Source organism: Acanthochromis polyacanthus, chromosome 9 (genome assembly GCF_021347895.1).
Source record: "Acanthochromis polyacanthus isolate Apoly-LR-REF ecotype Palm Island chromosome 9, KAUST_Apoly_ChrSc, whole genome shotgun sequence".
Lineage (NCBI taxonomy): Eukaryota > Metazoa > Chordata > Actinopteri > Pomacentridae > Acanthochromis > Acanthochromis polyacanthus.
Window position 1 is genome coordinate 29115359 of NC_067121.1, and position 18340 is coordinate 29133698.

At 41.3% G+C, this 18340-nt stretch overlaps 1 protein-coding gene across 5 annotated transcripts in view; it reads right to left on the bottom strand.

Annotated features, from left to right (window-relative positions):
* Positions 1-1080: 1080 nt before the first annotated feature.
* The window catches only part of pde4ca (phosphodiesterase 4C, cAMP-specific a), a 44898-nt gene continuing 27638 nt past the window's right edge, over positions 1081-18340 (bottom strand). For 3 of the 5 annotated variants that reach the window (XM_051953270.1, XM_051953268.1, XM_022193449.2), the window contains exons 2-16: positions 14623-14814; positions 13695-13739; positions 13056-13092; positions 12294-12367; positions 12157-12209; positions 11148-11260; positions 7524-7617; positions 7169-7341; positions 6977-7075; positions 6308-6472; positions 5911-6010; positions 5585-5739; positions 5358-5480; positions 4741-4923; positions 1081-4625 (exon numbers count right to left, since the gene is read on the bottom strand). In XM_051953270.1, the coding sequence (XP_051809230.1) occupies positions 4149-4625; positions 4741-4923; positions 5358-5480; positions 5585-5739; positions 5911-6010; positions 6308-6472; positions 6977-7075; positions 7169-7341; positions 7524-7617; positions 11148-11260; positions 12157-12209; positions 12294-12367; positions 13056-13092; positions 13695-13739; positions 14623-14814 (2083 nt within the window). In that variant the 3' untranslated portion in view covers positions 1081-4148. Of the gene's footprint in view, positions 4626-4740; positions 4924-5357; positions 5481-5584; positions 5740-5910; positions 6011-6307; positions 6473-6976; positions 7076-7168; positions 7342-7523; positions 7618-8149; positions 10505-11147; positions 11261-12156; positions 12210-12293; positions 12368-13055; positions 13093-13694; positions 13740-14622; positions 14815-18340 lie in introns of those variants that run through there. The other 2 variants (XM_051953269.1, XM_022193451.2) reach the window with 2 other exon arrangements.

An 18340-nucleotide genomic window follows, 5' to 3' on the forward strand; every position in this document is an offset into this window, starting at 1 on the left:
TTGTGGTGAAAAGACCACATATAAATACAATTGAATTAAAGTGAATAAATACATTCAACTGATGGCCTTGTTTCTTATGTTTTGTTCACTTTGACTTCACTTAATCATTGCCTGAGTTCCTTACACTGATCTAATCAATGTGTATGTACATGTGTATGTCTGTGACCATAAAATACTGTGTTTATATGTTAGTATAAATAGGGATTTAGTATCAATGTGATAAAAGAATATATATATTTTTAAAAGAAGTTAAAAAAAATGGGCCAGGGCTTACGAATGGACATCAGTGATGAAAAAAGTGCACAGATCTTTACATACTTAGTAAACTTACTCCATAATTACTCTGAGAAGGCTCTTATACTTATAGATGTTACAACACTGGATTACTATAAAACACAGATGCATTAACACATTGTGTCCTTGTAATGTTGTAGCTATAAAAGAAAGCTCTAATTATTAGAATGTTAGTATATTAGTATTGTTTTTAGTGCATAGTTATGCTACACTACTTGAAATCAATATTTTTTTCTTTTTCTGTATTTTTGAAATACACAAAAATATAAATAAAATAAATAAAAATCTACAGAAATTGTAGGCATTGAATGTAAAGAAAATAAAAAAGAGGTAAAATCATGAAAAAATATAAAATTTCATTTTAAAAAGAAAATAGATCACACTTTTATCACATTAAGACTTTAGATTGCTGTAATTTTGTAAATACTGTATTTATTTTTTATTTGATAGATGAAATTTAGATATTCTGTTTTATATATAAGTATAAATATTTCTGAAAATAGACTACTCCTTTCTTATTTCCTCTTTAGTAATTTTTATTGCATATGTCATACACATCACCAGTGTCATTCTGTGTCATAAAAGTGATCAATACTTAATTGAGTGACAAGAATTATTATTATTATTATTATTATTATTACATAAGTATTTCTATTAAACATAGAAACTTATCATGTTGCTTTTCATGGAAAGGAAAACATAAAATTATCTGGTGATTAAAACATGGCTATCTCTACCTATGATTTATCATTCTGTTTTCCTGTTGAAGCAGAAAACAAGACATGGCAGAGTGAGGAGTTTTTCCTTTATTTGCAAGGCATACAGTTCTAGTTGGAGAGAGGGCAAACACACCCACAGTTAAACAGCAGAGTTTGGATTGTCAAAGCTGCAGCGTCTCAGTTCATGATCCATATTCATAAAATCTCCAAGAACAGAAATACTGGTCTAGAAAGACTGTTGAGGCTGTATGACTGTATCATCTTTACCGTGAATCAAAGAAGTCTCAGATCACACCGCGAGATCCTTTATGAATACATGATCTGACCTTACTGGCGGAAACAGAGGAAGACAGTAAAGAAGAGATGCTTCAGAAAACCAAGACGGAAATCTGTCACTCAACTATTTTTACACAGAGAAAAAAACATGAAAGTGAGTATTTTTGCTTATGTATAATGTTATTTGCAGACATAACGAAATGAGAAGGGAAAAAAAGCTGAGTAATCGTTGAAATCTGTCCTGTTTGACTTTCTCACACATCAGCCTACACAAAAAGTACTAAACCTCAGACGAAAAGTCTATTTGTTTGTCATCGTTTCTGAAAGATAATATAGAAATAATAAATAAGTTGTACATAAAGTACTGTGAGGAAAATGTACAAAATCAAACAATTAGTGACACGCAGAGACACAGACTGAATCTTTGCATGTTGTGCTGGTTAAGATGCTGTTAAATAGTCCTTAGTGTTGAAGGCATCCTTGAGTGTTGGTCTGTTTGGTGCTGTTTATGGCTACAGAAAGGATTGCACATATTTTACTCCAGCATGTCAGTGAACACATCTGTGACCAGAAACAAAAAAAATCCCAAGTTTGAAAACAAAAGAAAAACTTTCAGCTCATTCACACATTAAAACACGACTGTTTTATGGTAGTAAAATAAAACAAGTGTCTCCACAGGCTAAGTTTAGTAAGTAAGTACTCCATATACTCTTCATATTGTTTGAATATTGCAGCCAATGTCATGCAATTCAACAAAAAACTATTTTTTGTACAGTCAATTATAAAAGAGCATCAACAACAACAAAAAACAACTTCAGTCCCTCCAACATCCAACCTTTAAGAGCTGTAGTGGTCCAGCCCGTGCAATTCAATTCCACCACCAGGTCATTTGTCAACAGAAAAACAGTGAAGCAGTCACGTTACACATCTTCAGCTGAACTGGAAGTGCAGAACTGTAAAAGTACCGTACAAAGTGCTTTGGTTTTTCTTAGCAAATACTTCAAAAAAGTCGACCCACTCACTCACTCACACAAAAAACACATCACTGTTTTAAGACAATATCAGTTTCAGTTACTGTTTGAGCCGGAGTTATAAAAAAGGAACAGAGACACTAAGGTCAGATTGGCACACGGGGTGCTACAATCAACCAACTTTATCAGTCACTGATGGAAAGTAGCCAGTGGCAAAATGGAAATTACAGTACGGGTTGTGTCCTGCTTGCTTGGCACTTGGTTTGTCATTGACTATGTCCCTGTGAAGAGCGAAATATTGATCAATGAGAGGAAAAAGAGGGAAATGCTGGCACAGGAAACTGTCTCTTGGTAACCTCCTGGGTTTTTACAGTTACAATGATGCTAAAATCTGTCTTTGCAACCCTTATGCTTCTAATGAGACACCCTCATCAGTCTTTATGCAAGTGGATATTATCAAAAGACCCTATTTCAGTAGATGGACGCCGTGTTTAACACATTATTTAGTAACGATAAAGAATAGTTCGATGTATCTGTAGCTGTGCTGTAGCATTAGGTTTTTGCACGGTGTCTGTGCTGGTTGCTGTTTCTCGCTCCACAGCATCCAGTGTGTTCATGTTTTGGCTCGAGCCCTTAAAATCCACAACGAGGGCTAGCTGTGAACAAAAACTAAAATGTGGCAAACTTTAAGGCAAACTGATAAAAATCGGTGCCGAACATCAAGAACGAGAAAAAGTGTGATTTCAATTTAAAAAAATGAACAAACAAAATAATCAAAAATGAGCAACAAAACTAAAACATAACTGACATTTCTGGTAGTCCTACCATTAAATACCTTGTGAATGTACTTTCCATATAGGCCAAAACCTTGTATATCATTTGCCTTGGTACCAGAACTTCAGTTCCACTTGTGGACACTAGGAGGCACCATATGCACAGTCCAAACTCCTTTGGATGTAATTCCATGACTGCATAACACTACATTGACACTGTCTCAGGTTTGTTGCTGACAATATCTTAGTGTAGGATTATAAAATTGGAAATAATACATCAAAGCATTATGTAGTGCCAGCTCATTCATTGCTATCTTCCTCTAGAACGGCTGCATGTTGAACACATCTAAATATGCTGCGCAACACCACCTGAAAGAAGTGCTACTGTATGTGTACAATAACAGCGAACAGTTACTGAAACATTGGCTACATTTATGTTTCCTGCATAAAAACCATGCATAGTTCCTTTCTTCGATTACTTTGCTTCCACTGCTTTCAAGTCTGCTGCTGACTGTATCTTCATTAGTGTGTATGGATTAAAATAAAAGACAACAGAAAATAAATGAAAAAACAAAAACAAAAAAAAGGCAGGCAAAACAGCATTGTCCCTGTAATTTGCAAGTTTGGTAAAAAGTCTTAAAAGACTTTATGTTTTTACGGTTCATCACGTCCTCATTTTCTTCACAAATACTCCAAAAGAGGAAGACAGTGCTGTCTTGAGTTGTAGTAGACCTTAGGCTGGTTGGTAGAAAAGGAAGTTTTTTTTAACTTCTCATTGTATCTGAAGAACTTTAGCCACAGTTTGTCTGTATGAAAGATACAGAACACACAGATCAGGTCAGAAACTTGGTTTCCTGTCCTCACTGGAACAGGGATTCTGTCTCTCTCCAGTGCAAGTGACTGCTATGAAAAACTGCAGACCCTCTTAATATCCTCCACAATCACCCGCACTCCCGTACACCCCACTCCGAGTCTTGCTATCACCCTGTCCAAGAAGAACAGAGGTGGTGGTGTTTGCTTGCCATGGGAGAAGGGGAGTGGCAGAGGACGAGGCACTGAAATCAAGAAAAAATGAAACAGAAAAAGGCCAAAAGAAAAAGTACTTTTGACTGGTGCTATGTGCCGAGTCTGAAGCGTGCTACTCCAGAGACGCCTTCTTGGTCTGTCTCTCTGTCTTCTGCCATATCTTTCTCAGAGTCTAAAGAAAACGTCCTGCCTGAGTCACTAGTGAGCATTTTGGGAAGCCGTCGAGTCGAATCAGTTCTGCCGGCTTCAGGCCCCCTGCTGCTGCTGTAGCCCTCCTCTTCCTCAGGCGGACTTTCTGTATCGGATTCTCCTTCTTCTTCCAAGGTCAGCTCGAACTGAAACTTGTCGGCTGCAGAAGAGACGCCTCCTCCACTCAGAGATGAGGCTTCCCCGGTGTTGGCTCCCTCCTCCAGACCCTCTGGGTTGGGTGAGGGGCTGTGGGGGATCATGCTCTGGTACCACTCTCTGTTGTCCTCCAGTGTGTCCAGGATCTCCTGAGCATCGGGGTGAACCAGGTCGGCCCACGTCTCCCACAGAGGATGAACGATGTAGTCGATGAAGCCCACCTGAAAGAGAGAGAGAGGCATTTGGTGGTAGCGATCTATGTCGGCGTTTATCTTTTACTTTGAGTCACTGTTCTGTTTGATTTTCATGAAATACGACTGTTGATTCATTCCATACCTGGTTCTTCTCTATTGAGGCGTTGTGTTTGTCACACATGGGGCTGATCTCCATGCCTTTGTCTCTCTCTCTGTCACCCTGCGTGAAAAACTCCACCATGATACGATCTGTCCACTGCCGGTACAACTCAAGAGGTTTGGTGGGGTTACTCAGATCTGCACAGTGAACCATGTTCTGAAGAACCTGCAGTGACAAATACACAGAGGGTGACGGTCAAGTAAATGATCGCAGTTACAGCAGATGCATTTTATTTATTTCTTCATCCATTTTCTAAACACAGCTGTACAAGGTCATAAGAGGTTAACCCCTTGACAACTGAATTTATTTACAGTTAAATAAAAACTAAAATTTTGTGTGTTTTTGTTTTCCAGCTGATGCTAAAATAAGTGGAGATTGTTAATTTATCTATTACAAATAGAACAGATATATAATAATAATAACAGATATATAATAATTAGGTCCCACTCGATTTGAACGAATTGAATTTGCACAAACTAGCATTGGGAGAATGGATGCACTATCTCTGCTGCAGTCTGAATGAAAGTGGTATGATGTGAATTTGCGACAATAGGCGTCAAGGGGTTAAAGTTACTGTTTTTGTGTGAAGCACTTCTTACCTGTATGCGATCTGAATAGTTGTCTAACAGTAGGACTCCCAGACTGGTAACTTTCTTGGTCTCCACCATGGTTTTCAGGTCTGCTAATAGGTTCATGTGTTTAGACATGTCAGTGGCCAGCACCTGCAAGAACCCCCCCAAAAATTAATCAATCAGCTCATTGAGATCATTGAATTGCAGGCACTGCTTAAACTGAGAAACAGAACTACACTTAAGATTTGTCTTACCATGTCAATGACCATTTTGCGCAGCGACTGCCTCTGCTTTTTGTTGAGGTTCTGAAAGATGTCACAGTTGTCTTCCTGCAGAAGCTTGAAGCCGACAGCCAGGTGGTGATTCTCCAGCACCGACGAGTCATTGTACATCAGGGCCAGCTCTGAGTCTGCAGGCAAAAATCCAAGAAGAGTTTACACAGAGCACTGTGAACCTCCTGAATGTTGAAACAAACCACATTGTACTCAGGCACGTGGTTACAGGTACCTCATCCACACAGTTAAACACACTCAGCACCCACGCACATTCACATAATCCCTGCGGAGCTATGCAAACTCACTGGTGTTGATGAGAAACTGATTCGAAACTCCGGGGTGATCCACGTCGTGAATGGCGCTGGCAAACAGAGCGGCGAGGATCTCCAGATCAGTAAACACAGCCTTGGACAGACGCAAAAGAAGACAGTCAGTGTGTGTGTGTCGGTGCTCTTTAATTAGGAGTCGGTCAGAACCCAAAATTTTTCCAAGTGTGGAAGGCCAAAAGTGTTCCACAGAAAGTATTTAGGAGCGCGTTTCAGGCCATTTGGAGTCCATTGGTAGTGTTTTGTAGTGAAGTTTTTTGAAAAGTTTTGTTAGTGTTTTCACTTGCGTGACAAGGACATGCAGGAATCCTACTGTTTTGATTTAATAATGGTGACATTTGTGTATGCTTTAACTACAGTGAAGCACAGCCATTACCTCCAGTGCAGGCGTGGACAGCAGCACATGTGTGGACTGGACCACATCTGCAGCGTGGATGTTGTTGTGGTAGGCCACATCTGAATGGTAGTGCTCCTCCAAAGTCATCATGAATGTAATGAACGTGTCCACTGGAATCTTAAAGGACTTTAGCAGCTCTCGTTCCTACAGCAGCAGGGGAGAAAGAATACAGCAAACTCCAGATCAGCAATCCATCCATCCATTCTCTATACACCGCTTTATCCTCACTAGGGCCGTGGGGGGCGCTGGAGCCTATCCCAGCCGATGGCAGGGGACACCCTGGACAGGTCGCCAGTCTGTCTCAGGGCTACATACAGACAAACAATCCCACTCACATTCATACCTACGGGCAATTTAGAGTGATCAATTAACCTCAGCATATTTTTGGACTGTGGGAGGAAGCCGGAGTACCCGGAGAAAACACACGCATGCACAGGGAGAACATGCAAACTCCATGCAGAAAGATCCCAGGCCCACCCCGGGATTCGAACTGGGACCTTCTTGCTGCAAGGCGAAAGTGCTAACCACTATACCACTGTGCAGCCCCCGGATCAGCAATCATTTATTAAAATCTATGAAACCTTTGTTTCAGTCATTCATTTACTCTCTGTGCTACATGTTCCACAGAAGTCTGCTCTGATGTGTTACCTGGAAGATGGTGTACATGGTGACCGTCAGTGGGCGACTCCCCGAGTACTCGGAGACTTTAAAGATGTCAATACCCCATCTGTTTATGTCCTCAAGCTCCTGCCAGCAAGCAAAGATAAATACATACATCAAACATACAGAATCATGTGCATGGAAGTGGCAAATTAACAGTTGCTGAACTCATCTTCATACCTTGGCAAGGAGATCTTCCTGGCTGGCGCTGACCCCAAAGCGAGGGATAGTTGAGGGTGCAAGGCTGGGGCTGTGGGTTGCCTTCTTCACACCGCTGATCTGGGACATGGGCCGCTTCTTCTTGTCTTTCTCCTTGGTGGGGGGAGACATGATGTCCATGTCATGTTGCTTCTCTATGGGATGAAGTCAGACAAATGGTTGACACTGCAATCTCGTGGGGATCAACATTTTGATGGTAACTTTCCAGTAACTCCTGCTGTAGTCATTTTACTATTTACTTCCAACATTACACATTAGATATTGCTACATCTCTGTCTACGTGCAGCAGTGCATTGAACAAAGAGCAACTATTTACCGAGGAAGGTGCTGGAGATGAACTCAGACACCTGGTTCCCTGAACGGCTGGTTTCTGACAGCTGGCTGAGCTCTCGGTTCAGCATCCTCTTGAACTGAGGACAAACACACACACACAAGCATCCATGAGTTTGATAAAACACTATGTACTACACTGTGGACACACTGAGGCTCATCCACTGTTATCTCTTAACAACAACATGCCAGAACAAAGACTTTGCACGTAGAGCTCTCTCTGTTGAGGAATGCAAACATGTTGGATGGGACGATTGGTTTTCTTTACCTCCTATTTTCATCGTATTGTATGGATTGCATCTTTTGTGCTGATTGTCAAGATGTGAGGTGTAATCAGAATCAACGCTTAGCACAGACATAGCTAAAAGTCAATTTGTGTCCACTTGCATCATCTATGTGAATACATAGTGGAACAATCAAAAAAAAAAACTCTAGATGTCTCTGACAAAAAGGTAGCAGATGTCACTGTATGTGCTGATACAAGATGCCCCAGAGAAAGTCCACTTTCACATCTCAACCATCAGCTGTTTATGTCTTCACATCCACAAAACAAGCAACATGTGAGCCTCGAGCAGCCTCATCCCCTCCCACCCGGTTCACGCCTCTCCTTACCTGAGTGAACATCCGCGACACCGAGATGAAATAAGTCACTTCTGGCATTTCAGCGCAAAGTCAAGCATGAGAGCAAAAACAAAACGGAGTGAGGGAGCTGGGCTTTCTGGTCGTCCTCTAACACTGCCCGTTTCAGAGCAACGGACAGCAGGGACACTTTGTGCTCCTATACTGCTTGCCTGAGCAAAATCCACTGCAAGCAGACAGTCCACTGGTTAGACTTGTGGAAGCTTTGACCAGCGCGTGCCGTAGAGATGGACAAAAAAGAGAGCCGTTCAGAGGTCCATGGAAGAAGGAGGGATTGGAAGCATAGCTGTGGGAATGCTGCGGGATGCAAGGATGCAAGGCAGACAAGCCACACTCCCTCGCTCCCCCTGACTCTCCCTCATTCACTCAGTTACTGGCTGCTCACTATGTGTGTAAACAGAGGGAGAACGAGGTACTCTAATCTCCGCCTCCTTCCAAAAATGCCTAAGAATAGCAGCCAATCAGGCGCCTGCTGCAGCAGCGGTCGGAGACACAGAGGGCCGTCATTGGTCGGTAGACGTACAAAGTAGGCAGAGCAGAGAGTCAGAGGCGGAGGTTGTGAGATGCACCATGTGCACCAAGTTTGAACAAGATATGAGGGAAAAGCTCTGAATGGGTGGGGAGGGGGGTTTCATTCATGTAGCCAAAAATAAAACCAGTACACCATGAACCACAAGGATGTGAGTACATTGACCACTACAATCATCTCAAGATAACAACAAACTCTGACAGAAATATGCTCAGATGTGTTAACATATTAAAGACAATATGAAACTGTGTGAAAACTGAATGAAAACTACCTCACATGGCACATTTCCGTTAATCTTGGGTTAAAATATGAATTAATGTTTCCAAGTTTAGTAGTCAACCTTTGCATTTGTAAAATTAAAGCTTACCCAAGGATGAGCACATTATTTGTAAAAGAAATCATGAATGTATCCGCATGGCAGAAATGACGCACATGAAGTCGCCTTTATTTGTTTTTATGCTTATCTCCAAACCAGTGTGATGACAGCTGGTGAAAAACAGGCTTGCTGCTGCGTAATGAGCATCTCCTTAATCAGACTACGCAAACATTGTTTAAGGGAGGTCTCAGTCTTCCTTCAACACGCTTTCAGGGCTCATTTAAGATGTATTTAATCAAACTGTTCGATAAGGTCGCCAGCGATGCAGAAACAATGTACACCCCGGCCTCCCATGAGCCTGCCTTTGTTCCCAACTGCCAGCATGGATAACTCTCCCCCCTCTCTGAAGCTGCTCATTGACTGATCTGCAGCAATAGTTGTTGGTGGGGGGGGTTTACCTCCCACAAAACTCCAACTAATGCCATGTGAGCATGTGACGTGTGTGATGGTATATGCATCAAAGCAGGCAATGAATGCGATGGGAGGCAAAGCGTGAAATGTACATGTATGTGATGGGAGGAAGAGTTTGTGTGTATTAGAAGCACGTGTATGTTGCGTGGGCGGTCTAATCGTGGAATCACATGAGAGCTGGGCTCCAGTCTTAGGAGAGGAGTTGGAGGCGAGGGGAGGAGATGGATGCATGGAGGAAGGATGAATCGGGGGGGATGCTGTTTCATCCTCAGCTCCCACTACTCATTCCCATTTTTCTGCACACCAGCAGGGGGAAGGGCGTGTCTGTGTGTCTCATCTCTGTTTGCATGCATGGAACCATCCTGTTCATTCACAGAATAAGCCTCTTCCATCCGCTGACGGACGGGAGATTCTATTAATATTTTCATGATGGACTTTCTGTATTTTTGAGCTTTGGGCTTTGTTTAGGGATCAGTGAAGGAGAACTGCACTTACAGTACATCACACACAATCCCTGGGTTCACTGTTGTATGTGGCTTTCTAATTTGGGCAGAAAACAGCTAAAGATTACCGTCCATTCACGAAAAACTAATGAAAATTATCAACATGTCTTATATATTGTTTTTATTATCAGCTCTAACAAAAATTATTGATGCATTTCATCCCAAAAGGGAAGCACTAAGTCCATAAACCAAATCTGATTGTTGAATTTTGGCTTTAAAAATGTCATCTGAAGCAGCAGTTATAGTGGCATGAAAGAACAACAGTGGTGATACTTTGCTGAAATAGTTGATCTAATTTAACCCTCCTGTTGTCCTCACTTATGGGGACCAAACACTATTGTTTCCTTGACTGAAAAATATTGAAAAATTTAGCAAAAAAATTCACCAAATTTCTGAAAATTTGCAAAACCTTGAGGAAGAAAATTCCAATAATTCCTTAAAAGCTTCCATTAAAAGTTATATTTATTTAAAAAATTGTAAGAAAATTGTTGTAAATATTTTCAAAAAATGAGTGAAAATCTCCCCCCAAATCCTAAAAATATCTAAAGTGAATACATATATATCAGTAAAACTTCTAATGTTTTCTTTAAGAACAGTCACAAACAAATCAAAGAAAATCCAGCAAAATTTGCTGGATTTTGGTTGATTTTTTGTGTGAATGTTCTTAAGAAACATTTTTAACATTTATTTTTTTCCACCAAAAAATGTTCAAAGATTTCCCAAAAATGCTGAAAATGTGGACATCAGAAGTTTCACTGTAAAAATATATATTTTTCCCACGTTTTCAAACTTTAATTTGACCTGCGGGACGACACGAGGGTTAATCCAGTTTAATTTATGCACTTCAGTGTAATGAACGTCAAACTACGCTTAAATCTATTTTTGATTGTTACAGTACATGTCTGGGTTTCCGTGACTGAGTTGAAGGTCGCCTACTGTCCTACCTTCACAGAGTTTAAACTTTAAAAATGGCAACAAGACGCACATGACTAATAAAATCCTTCAGGGTGGTGAATCACAGTGCAGATTAGAGTGAGTGGACTGCACTGCAACCTTCTACTGACTGTACTAGATGTGTATGAGCAGTCTGTTTATACCTCATCAGCTCACCTCAGTTTGTACAGTAACGACTCAGTGGTGTGTTTAAAGTACCTTGTTGGAGGCCATCTCGCTGACAGAGTGACGAGTTTTCAGCGTCTCTAGCTGTTCCAGACACCAGTCCAGCTCATCGAGAGTCTCGATGGCCAGCTGCTGGTGAGGCTCCTCTGCACCAAATAAACACAGCAGGGTGTTATGGCATAGATCCATCATTAAAAGGTAATTCCATACTGGCATATTCCTATAAGATTGTTAAAGCAAAACCTAAAATAGGCTGTAAACCTTCTGTTCTACAAATAAATGTTAGATTTCATCAATTATGAAGCCTGAAAGAAGTGCTCAAGTGCTGTACTTTACTTAAATATGTTCATTTAATCTTTACACTGCCACTTAGAGAAATATGGTGTTTTTCTTTCCATTACATTTTTGGACATCTTCAATTAATATTTACAGTACTTCTATATAAGATTTAATACATAATACATACGACATTTGGTACACCTATAAAATACAAAGTAATGTAAAGCAGTCAGTGTTTTTTTCTGGTAAACATTAAGCATGCAATGAGCATCACTATTTCATACACAAATATGTCTATCATGCTTGAAAAAATTAAATGTGAATTTACAAAACTGGTTAAAAGAATTTTTTTCTCCATTGATATCATTTTGTTGGTGCTGGAGATTTTTGTTTGTGCCATCTAAAATCCAAAATATGTATGTGGAAATTCTTGACAAATTAGAATACGTTAACTGTGAGCACTAACAGGGACATTTTTTGGCACTGAGCACTTTTACTTGTAATATTTCAAGTAAATATTACTTCTACTTAAGCTGAATTTTCGATTCTTGCTCATAAATGAGTAAGAACTGAAAATGCAGCTTAACACTGCACCACTGAACTCCATGTATTTATGAATGGCATCCTACCTAAACATTCTAAAGTGCTAGAGTAACACTGACTTCACATTTCACACATTTTGTCATGATATTGTCCTTGTTATCTTTGTGTTTTTATGACCAGTGTTGATTATAGGACAGTGATTAGTAATACCAGTACCGACCTGCGAGGCTGGTTTTGCACATGGATGGTGGGTTGCTGCCTGAGGATCGTGTCCTGTAGACAAAGATCATCAATAGTCAGCAAGTTGATGACATACTGTCAGGTGTCATTAGAAAAATACATTTTCTAAAACCCTACTTGCTGGCTGGGCGATCTTGCTGGCCGGTTATGACAGCAAAGTTACTTCGGACAGTCCTCAGGCTGGCGAGGACCTACAACACACAAACAAAAGTCTGAATGTAAATTTATTTGTGACATAGTGAAAGCACAGATGTCACTTCTATCAGAGCTGTAAATACTTCTCATGCCATTTCCTAGTTAAACTTAAACTAGATCAAGTGCTTCTCAAAACGACCGCTGCGTCTTTCATCCTCCGAGCTGACGCACCGCGCAGAGGCATCCCCCTCTCCCTCTCCCTTTCTGATGTTTTGATAGCACCACTGACACTCCTCTATGTCATGTCTGTCACTCTATCTGCAGCCAAACACTGACTGAGCACGCAGAGAAAGCCCACAGAGTATCAGATGTCCAGACCTGACCAACGGAGGAGCTTTATTAGCCGGCATGCAAATTTTAAACAGCATGATCCAGCAGTATTGGATTCGCCGCTTCTGTCTCTGTGTAAAGTGAGCACAAGCGTGACGCACATCCCACGCAAGAGTCAGGCAACACCAGCGGGACGCCTGATCCTGTCGCAGGGCCAACATAAGGCTGAGGGGCTGTTCCGGTGGATCACTAAGGCCCAGTCTCATACCATCTGGACTTTATCTATGACGTTTTTTTTCATGCATGAATGTGTTTTTCTATACTGTATTTGAACATCTGCCAAATTTTCAAATAGCACCAAAAAAAGGTAAAATCCCTTCCCGATTATGGTTGGAAAGATTTCAGAGGACTCACCTGTGCAAATGGTGTGACTATCATGTCTTCTGTATGTCTGCAATCCAGAAGAGAAGACACAAGAGGAGAAAGTATGAAAAACATGAAATAGGTGAAGATCTAAAGGTGCCTGTGTTTGAATAACTAATCAGTGTGAAATAAAAGAAGGCTACACAGCTTTGTTAGCTCATGAATAGAAATCAAACTACATCTTAGTCTGAGGTATTACTCAAATAATTAGGTTGTCTGTGCAGCTATAATTTACTCATCAGATATCCTCGGTCATCTTTCAAGAAACAAGAATGACATGCACTGCGTATAGTAGGGTTTGTGAGGAAACAGACTGAGGAGGTGGAAGGGTGGGTGATACAATATGACCCGGTAAATACAAGTAAATAAAAACAGATAGCGTGTTACTGTACTTGGTTGTCGCTCTGATTAAAAGGCACATGCAAAAGCAAAAGAAAAGAAAACAGAACTGGGTGCTGTGGAGAGTCTAAAAGGGGTCACAGGTGAGGTGTTTGACATTTAGTCTTGTTTGTCAGGAGAGAGGTGGGAAATGACCGTGAAGCCATCTAGAGGGAATACAGCAGAGGGCTTCGGGGGACAGAGTCAGTGTTTTTGTCTTAATCTTTCTTTGCTTCAGTATGTTGGTCTCACCGAGATGACAACCAGTTGACTTCCCAGTGCTTCAAGCTTTCTTCCCTTTAAAAACAGATAGGCAAGAGTCGATTTTTAAAACACCTCAAACTTAAAGGTGTTTAGACAAGTAGAAAGCGTGGGGTCTCTGGCTTGGGGACATGATTAAAACACAAGACAACAACAGACAAAACAGTCCTTTCTTTACGACTGATTCTAATCCCAGTGGAACAGATGTGACAGGCAAGTGATGGGAAAACAGCTGGCTCTAGTACTGCTGGGCTTGTGGTTGAATGGAGATCTCACAGGCAATGCAGAACGTGTCCGAATACAGCCTTTAAGCTGGTAAAAACTTGTCAAGGTGAAGCGTTTTTTATCAGTCTTCATGGACAATAACAGTACAGTTTTGGAACAGCAAAATATAAAGTTAAGGAAGAGAATGTGCACCACCTGAACTGCAGGGCTTCAGAGGTCTCTTTTTGGGAATCCTAAGAAAATGCTAGAAAGGCTAGTTTCAAATTTGCAAATTAAGCTGTGACCGCAACAGTTTGCTGCAACATACTAGAGTAGTCCTTCAATGAGGAAACCTCTGGCACAAGAACAATAGACAAAAACATAAAAACTTAGACAGCAAACATGTTTTGTATGTGATCACACAGCGGTACCTCAACATCAGGACAATCATTACCACTGTTGGTATTGTGACTGAGGCTGAAAGATTTACCACTGTGAAGGTTGTACATGTTTTTTTAAGTTCTAAAAAGCATTTCATCTTGTGGAATTTCACACAAACAGACGACAATACGTAAAAATGAATCAAACGACACAGAGGCAGTGGATTCATCTGAAGGGAGAAAATGAATTTCATCACACAATCCATCCTTGCTAAGATGCAATATCTCAAACACTGAAGAGCCCCATCGAACAACGGAGCTGGAAATGAACTTACAGGTCACTGGCAGTGGAGGAGTTTCTGGAAGGACCTTTGGGTGAAAGGTCGAAGTCCGAGTCCGAGCGGTAGAGGAAGGATTCCCGCCGCTGGCTGTGAGGGAAGTTGGCCTGTAGGACCAGACCAGAGCCAGGACTGGCCTGGGGGTCCAGGGGGCTGCGTCCCACTGATAATCCATTCTCCACATCAAAACTGAGAAGACAGAGGAGGAGCGAGAATTTATTAGAGTTAGATGACTCAAAACACATTCTATTAAGTGAAAAATACATCGATTTAAGACACAGAAAGCATGGAAAGGAAATGAAAGAAGCAACCCTCCATCCATCCAGGACAGCTTGTTCTCCATACAGGAGCTGACAACGTTTCCACAGATTTTCAGTCTAGCATAGACCTAACTACGACTAATGCATGAATCTGTTCACCTTACAGCAGAGGAGCTACTGAAAAGCTACTGTATTAGAAATAAACTGACTGACTGGTCATTGTAAGTCAGCCAGTGTGGGAGTGAAGGCTGCAGGCAATGAGAGTGAAGTTCATTTGTAGATTTAAAAAAGCCAAGTCCATTTTACACGTGAATTTTCTTAAAAAGGAAGACAAAACAAGAAGCCGACTAGAGTTGAGACTGGTGCTCCTTGAGTAACAAATAAAATATACAATATTCCACGTCTAAAATATCACAAAGTTTCATCACTGGCAACGACATTCTGCTTTTTTTAATCTCTTGAACAGGAAATCTTGTAACACAGAAGGAAGTGTGACCATTATAAACCAGTAAAGACCACAATGAGGGCTGCAAAGTACAAATTTAGAGGGGTGACAAAAAGGACATGACATTGTGACGTATGTGGGAATACAGTTATCACACTCTTATATCCCAGAAAGCAGGCTAAAGTCAGCACCACAGCTCAATTTGTGCAACAATGGCAGATCAGAAAAAACAACAAAATGAGACCGAAAGCAAAACGACGAGGTGTTGAGAGCCCAATTCTGACGGCTGCATGTGAATAATGATCCTGCTGTAGCTGACTGATCATTAGGATAACTGACCCACAGAGCTGTTAAATGTGTCATTAGAGGGATGAAAAACAAAGAGCAGATGACAGTAAAATCTCTCAATCTGCTGTCTCTGAAGATTTCAAGCAAATGAAGACAAACAGACTGTTGGGAAGCCTGCACTGAACAGACGTCACACTGGAAAAACACAAAACAGTTACTACACGGACTGCACGATGTGCTTTTCATTAGAGGTGTGAAATCTGCGTGAGTAATGCGATGCAGGTGAGGCACGTATGTGTGTGAATATATCTAGCTGTGTGTGTGCTGAAGGACTGCGAGTGAACAGCGAGGACAAAATTAGCATCAGAGTATTGACGTGGGGTCATGTGAGAGTGAGTCTAAAAATAGCACAGCGTTCAGGTGAGGAGGAGTTCCTCCTGATCAAACACGATCCGACTAGAGAGAAAAACACCGAATGAAGGCACTGTGAGGTCAGTCTTTGCAGTCTGGGCACGTTTCCGTCCTGATCCACATCTCTACTTTCCCACAGCGCCTCTGCTGATATGTGAAGCCTGAAAGACTCCGTCCGCTCCGTTTGGCAACACGTCTCCCTTTCTAAACAGTCTGAGGAACTCCAGAGTAGAAATCTACGCTTTAGCAAAACAACCATTTGCAGAACGTGGAGGATTTTGGACGGGCAGACACTGAGACAAACACTGGGTCTTTTTCAAATAAATACAGCAGAGGAGCTGATACTCAAAAGTCTCAAACCAAAGCCAGAAAAAAAAAATCTGGAGGTAGTGGCGAGAACATGTTAGCCAGAGATTTCTGTTGACACCAACATATAAACAGAATTGCACTATGCAGGTATTTAAGGTTACATTAAAAGCTGCCTATGAGTTGATTTGATTATACAAGCGATCAGATTTTAATGACATTTTAACTTGGGGTGCAATTATTGGCATTAACAAGCCTCATACACAAAGTGAAGCTGAGAATAAAGGAAATGCCATTGACTCTGCAGGTATTTGGTCGCAAACTAAGTACTGGACGGGCTAAGAAGGAAACTAAGATGTAATCAAGCCAGTATGCCGAAAATGAAGAAAATACTGACAAGTTATTTAGAGGCAGATCGTGATGTTTTTATCAAATGTGACGGCAATCCTTCTAACACATTTTGAGATATGAGATCTCTCAATCAAACCCACAAATGTCAGCAGCTTTCATTCACGGATGAGCACAAATGTCAAAATTTTGATGTGATGTTTTATTATGGACCCAAACAGTGGACTGTTATTGTCATTCCTGGAGCTGTGATGTTTGCATGGGCTAAAAAAAACGCAGCATTTATCGTAATTTAGCATTTATTAAGGCTACAATTTGATTGCAGTGAAGAATCCAGGCTGATACATGCAAACATCCCATTCATTCCTCTCATCCTGCTGTCCTCCAGGGTCTCTCCCCTCCTCCCCAACCATCTACTTACCCTGCTACCCTCCTAGGATGCTGCATGAGTACAAGATGTTGGTGTGTTACTGGCTGTTACGTAACACCAGCTGAACAGAGGCCGATATGCCCCCATTCGTGTGACAGATTCAGACACACTGACTGCACTACAAGCAGCTGGAGAGGGGAGTCGGAAGGAGTGAAGACAGTGAGGGGGGAGAGAGAGAGTAAGGCTGAGGTAAAATAGGCCCAGAGAGTGCGAGTAACTGAAATTTCAAAGAAGAAGAGGGTACAGCCTGTTCTGAGACATGTAAGCGAAGGGTTTTTGGTCTGAGCTGTACAGTGTGACAGTGTCAATGTGGCCTCCAAATGTGCCACAGGTACGGACGAACCACAATTTTGACAGAAGAATATGAAATGTACTCGTGTAAATAACGCCCACAATGTGAAACAGTGCTGCAAAGTCACACACCTATAATGCGTCTGGTTTGATCTGTGACCACACACGTCGTAACAGAACACATGTAGCTTGGAGCTTCGTCCTCTCCTCACTCTTTATCTTTCCTGTTTACTCCTTCTATCTCTTTCTGTCCTCCCTAATGATGCTGCACCCATGGCTGTTCCTGCGTGCTCTGACCATAAACTTGTTTCTATTTTTGCTCCTGCACCACGCTTCAGTCTCCATGCAGCTAAATTTAGCCTCCCCATGGATGGAGAATAGACCGAGAGTGGCAATGCTGCAGCTAAAAATAGACCTTCAGGTAGAATACAGAGCCCTCCCCTCCCGCTCTCCGCATCACAGAGCTGCAGATTCTTCCCTCCATTCATGAATATTTACGGATATGTTTCTATTTGAAGCCGATGCCGAGCTAAAATTAGATCACAGATCAAAACATCGCCCACGACTTTCCCTCACTGCTCTTTCATTTCCAGTTTTCCTTTCTTCATCTCTCACTTGGTTGTTGCGAGTTCACTGCAGGGACGTGAGCAAAGCGTCCTCACTTGGTGATGACGCTGGACTGTTTGACTCCTTATGAACCCACAGACACAATACTATTCTATTTTTTGCACTGCACGAGTATGCCTGCTGTGATTTCTAATAGAACAATTATAATGTTCTGTCTTTGCTTTACACTAATTAAGAATACGGCTATGATTCATACAGTAGCATGAAAACCAAGAGTAGCTATTGCCATGGTAACAGCTGATCCAGTTAGTTAAAACAATAATTCAAAAACACATGGAAAAATTAGTTTATGTTGAGTATATGATAGAG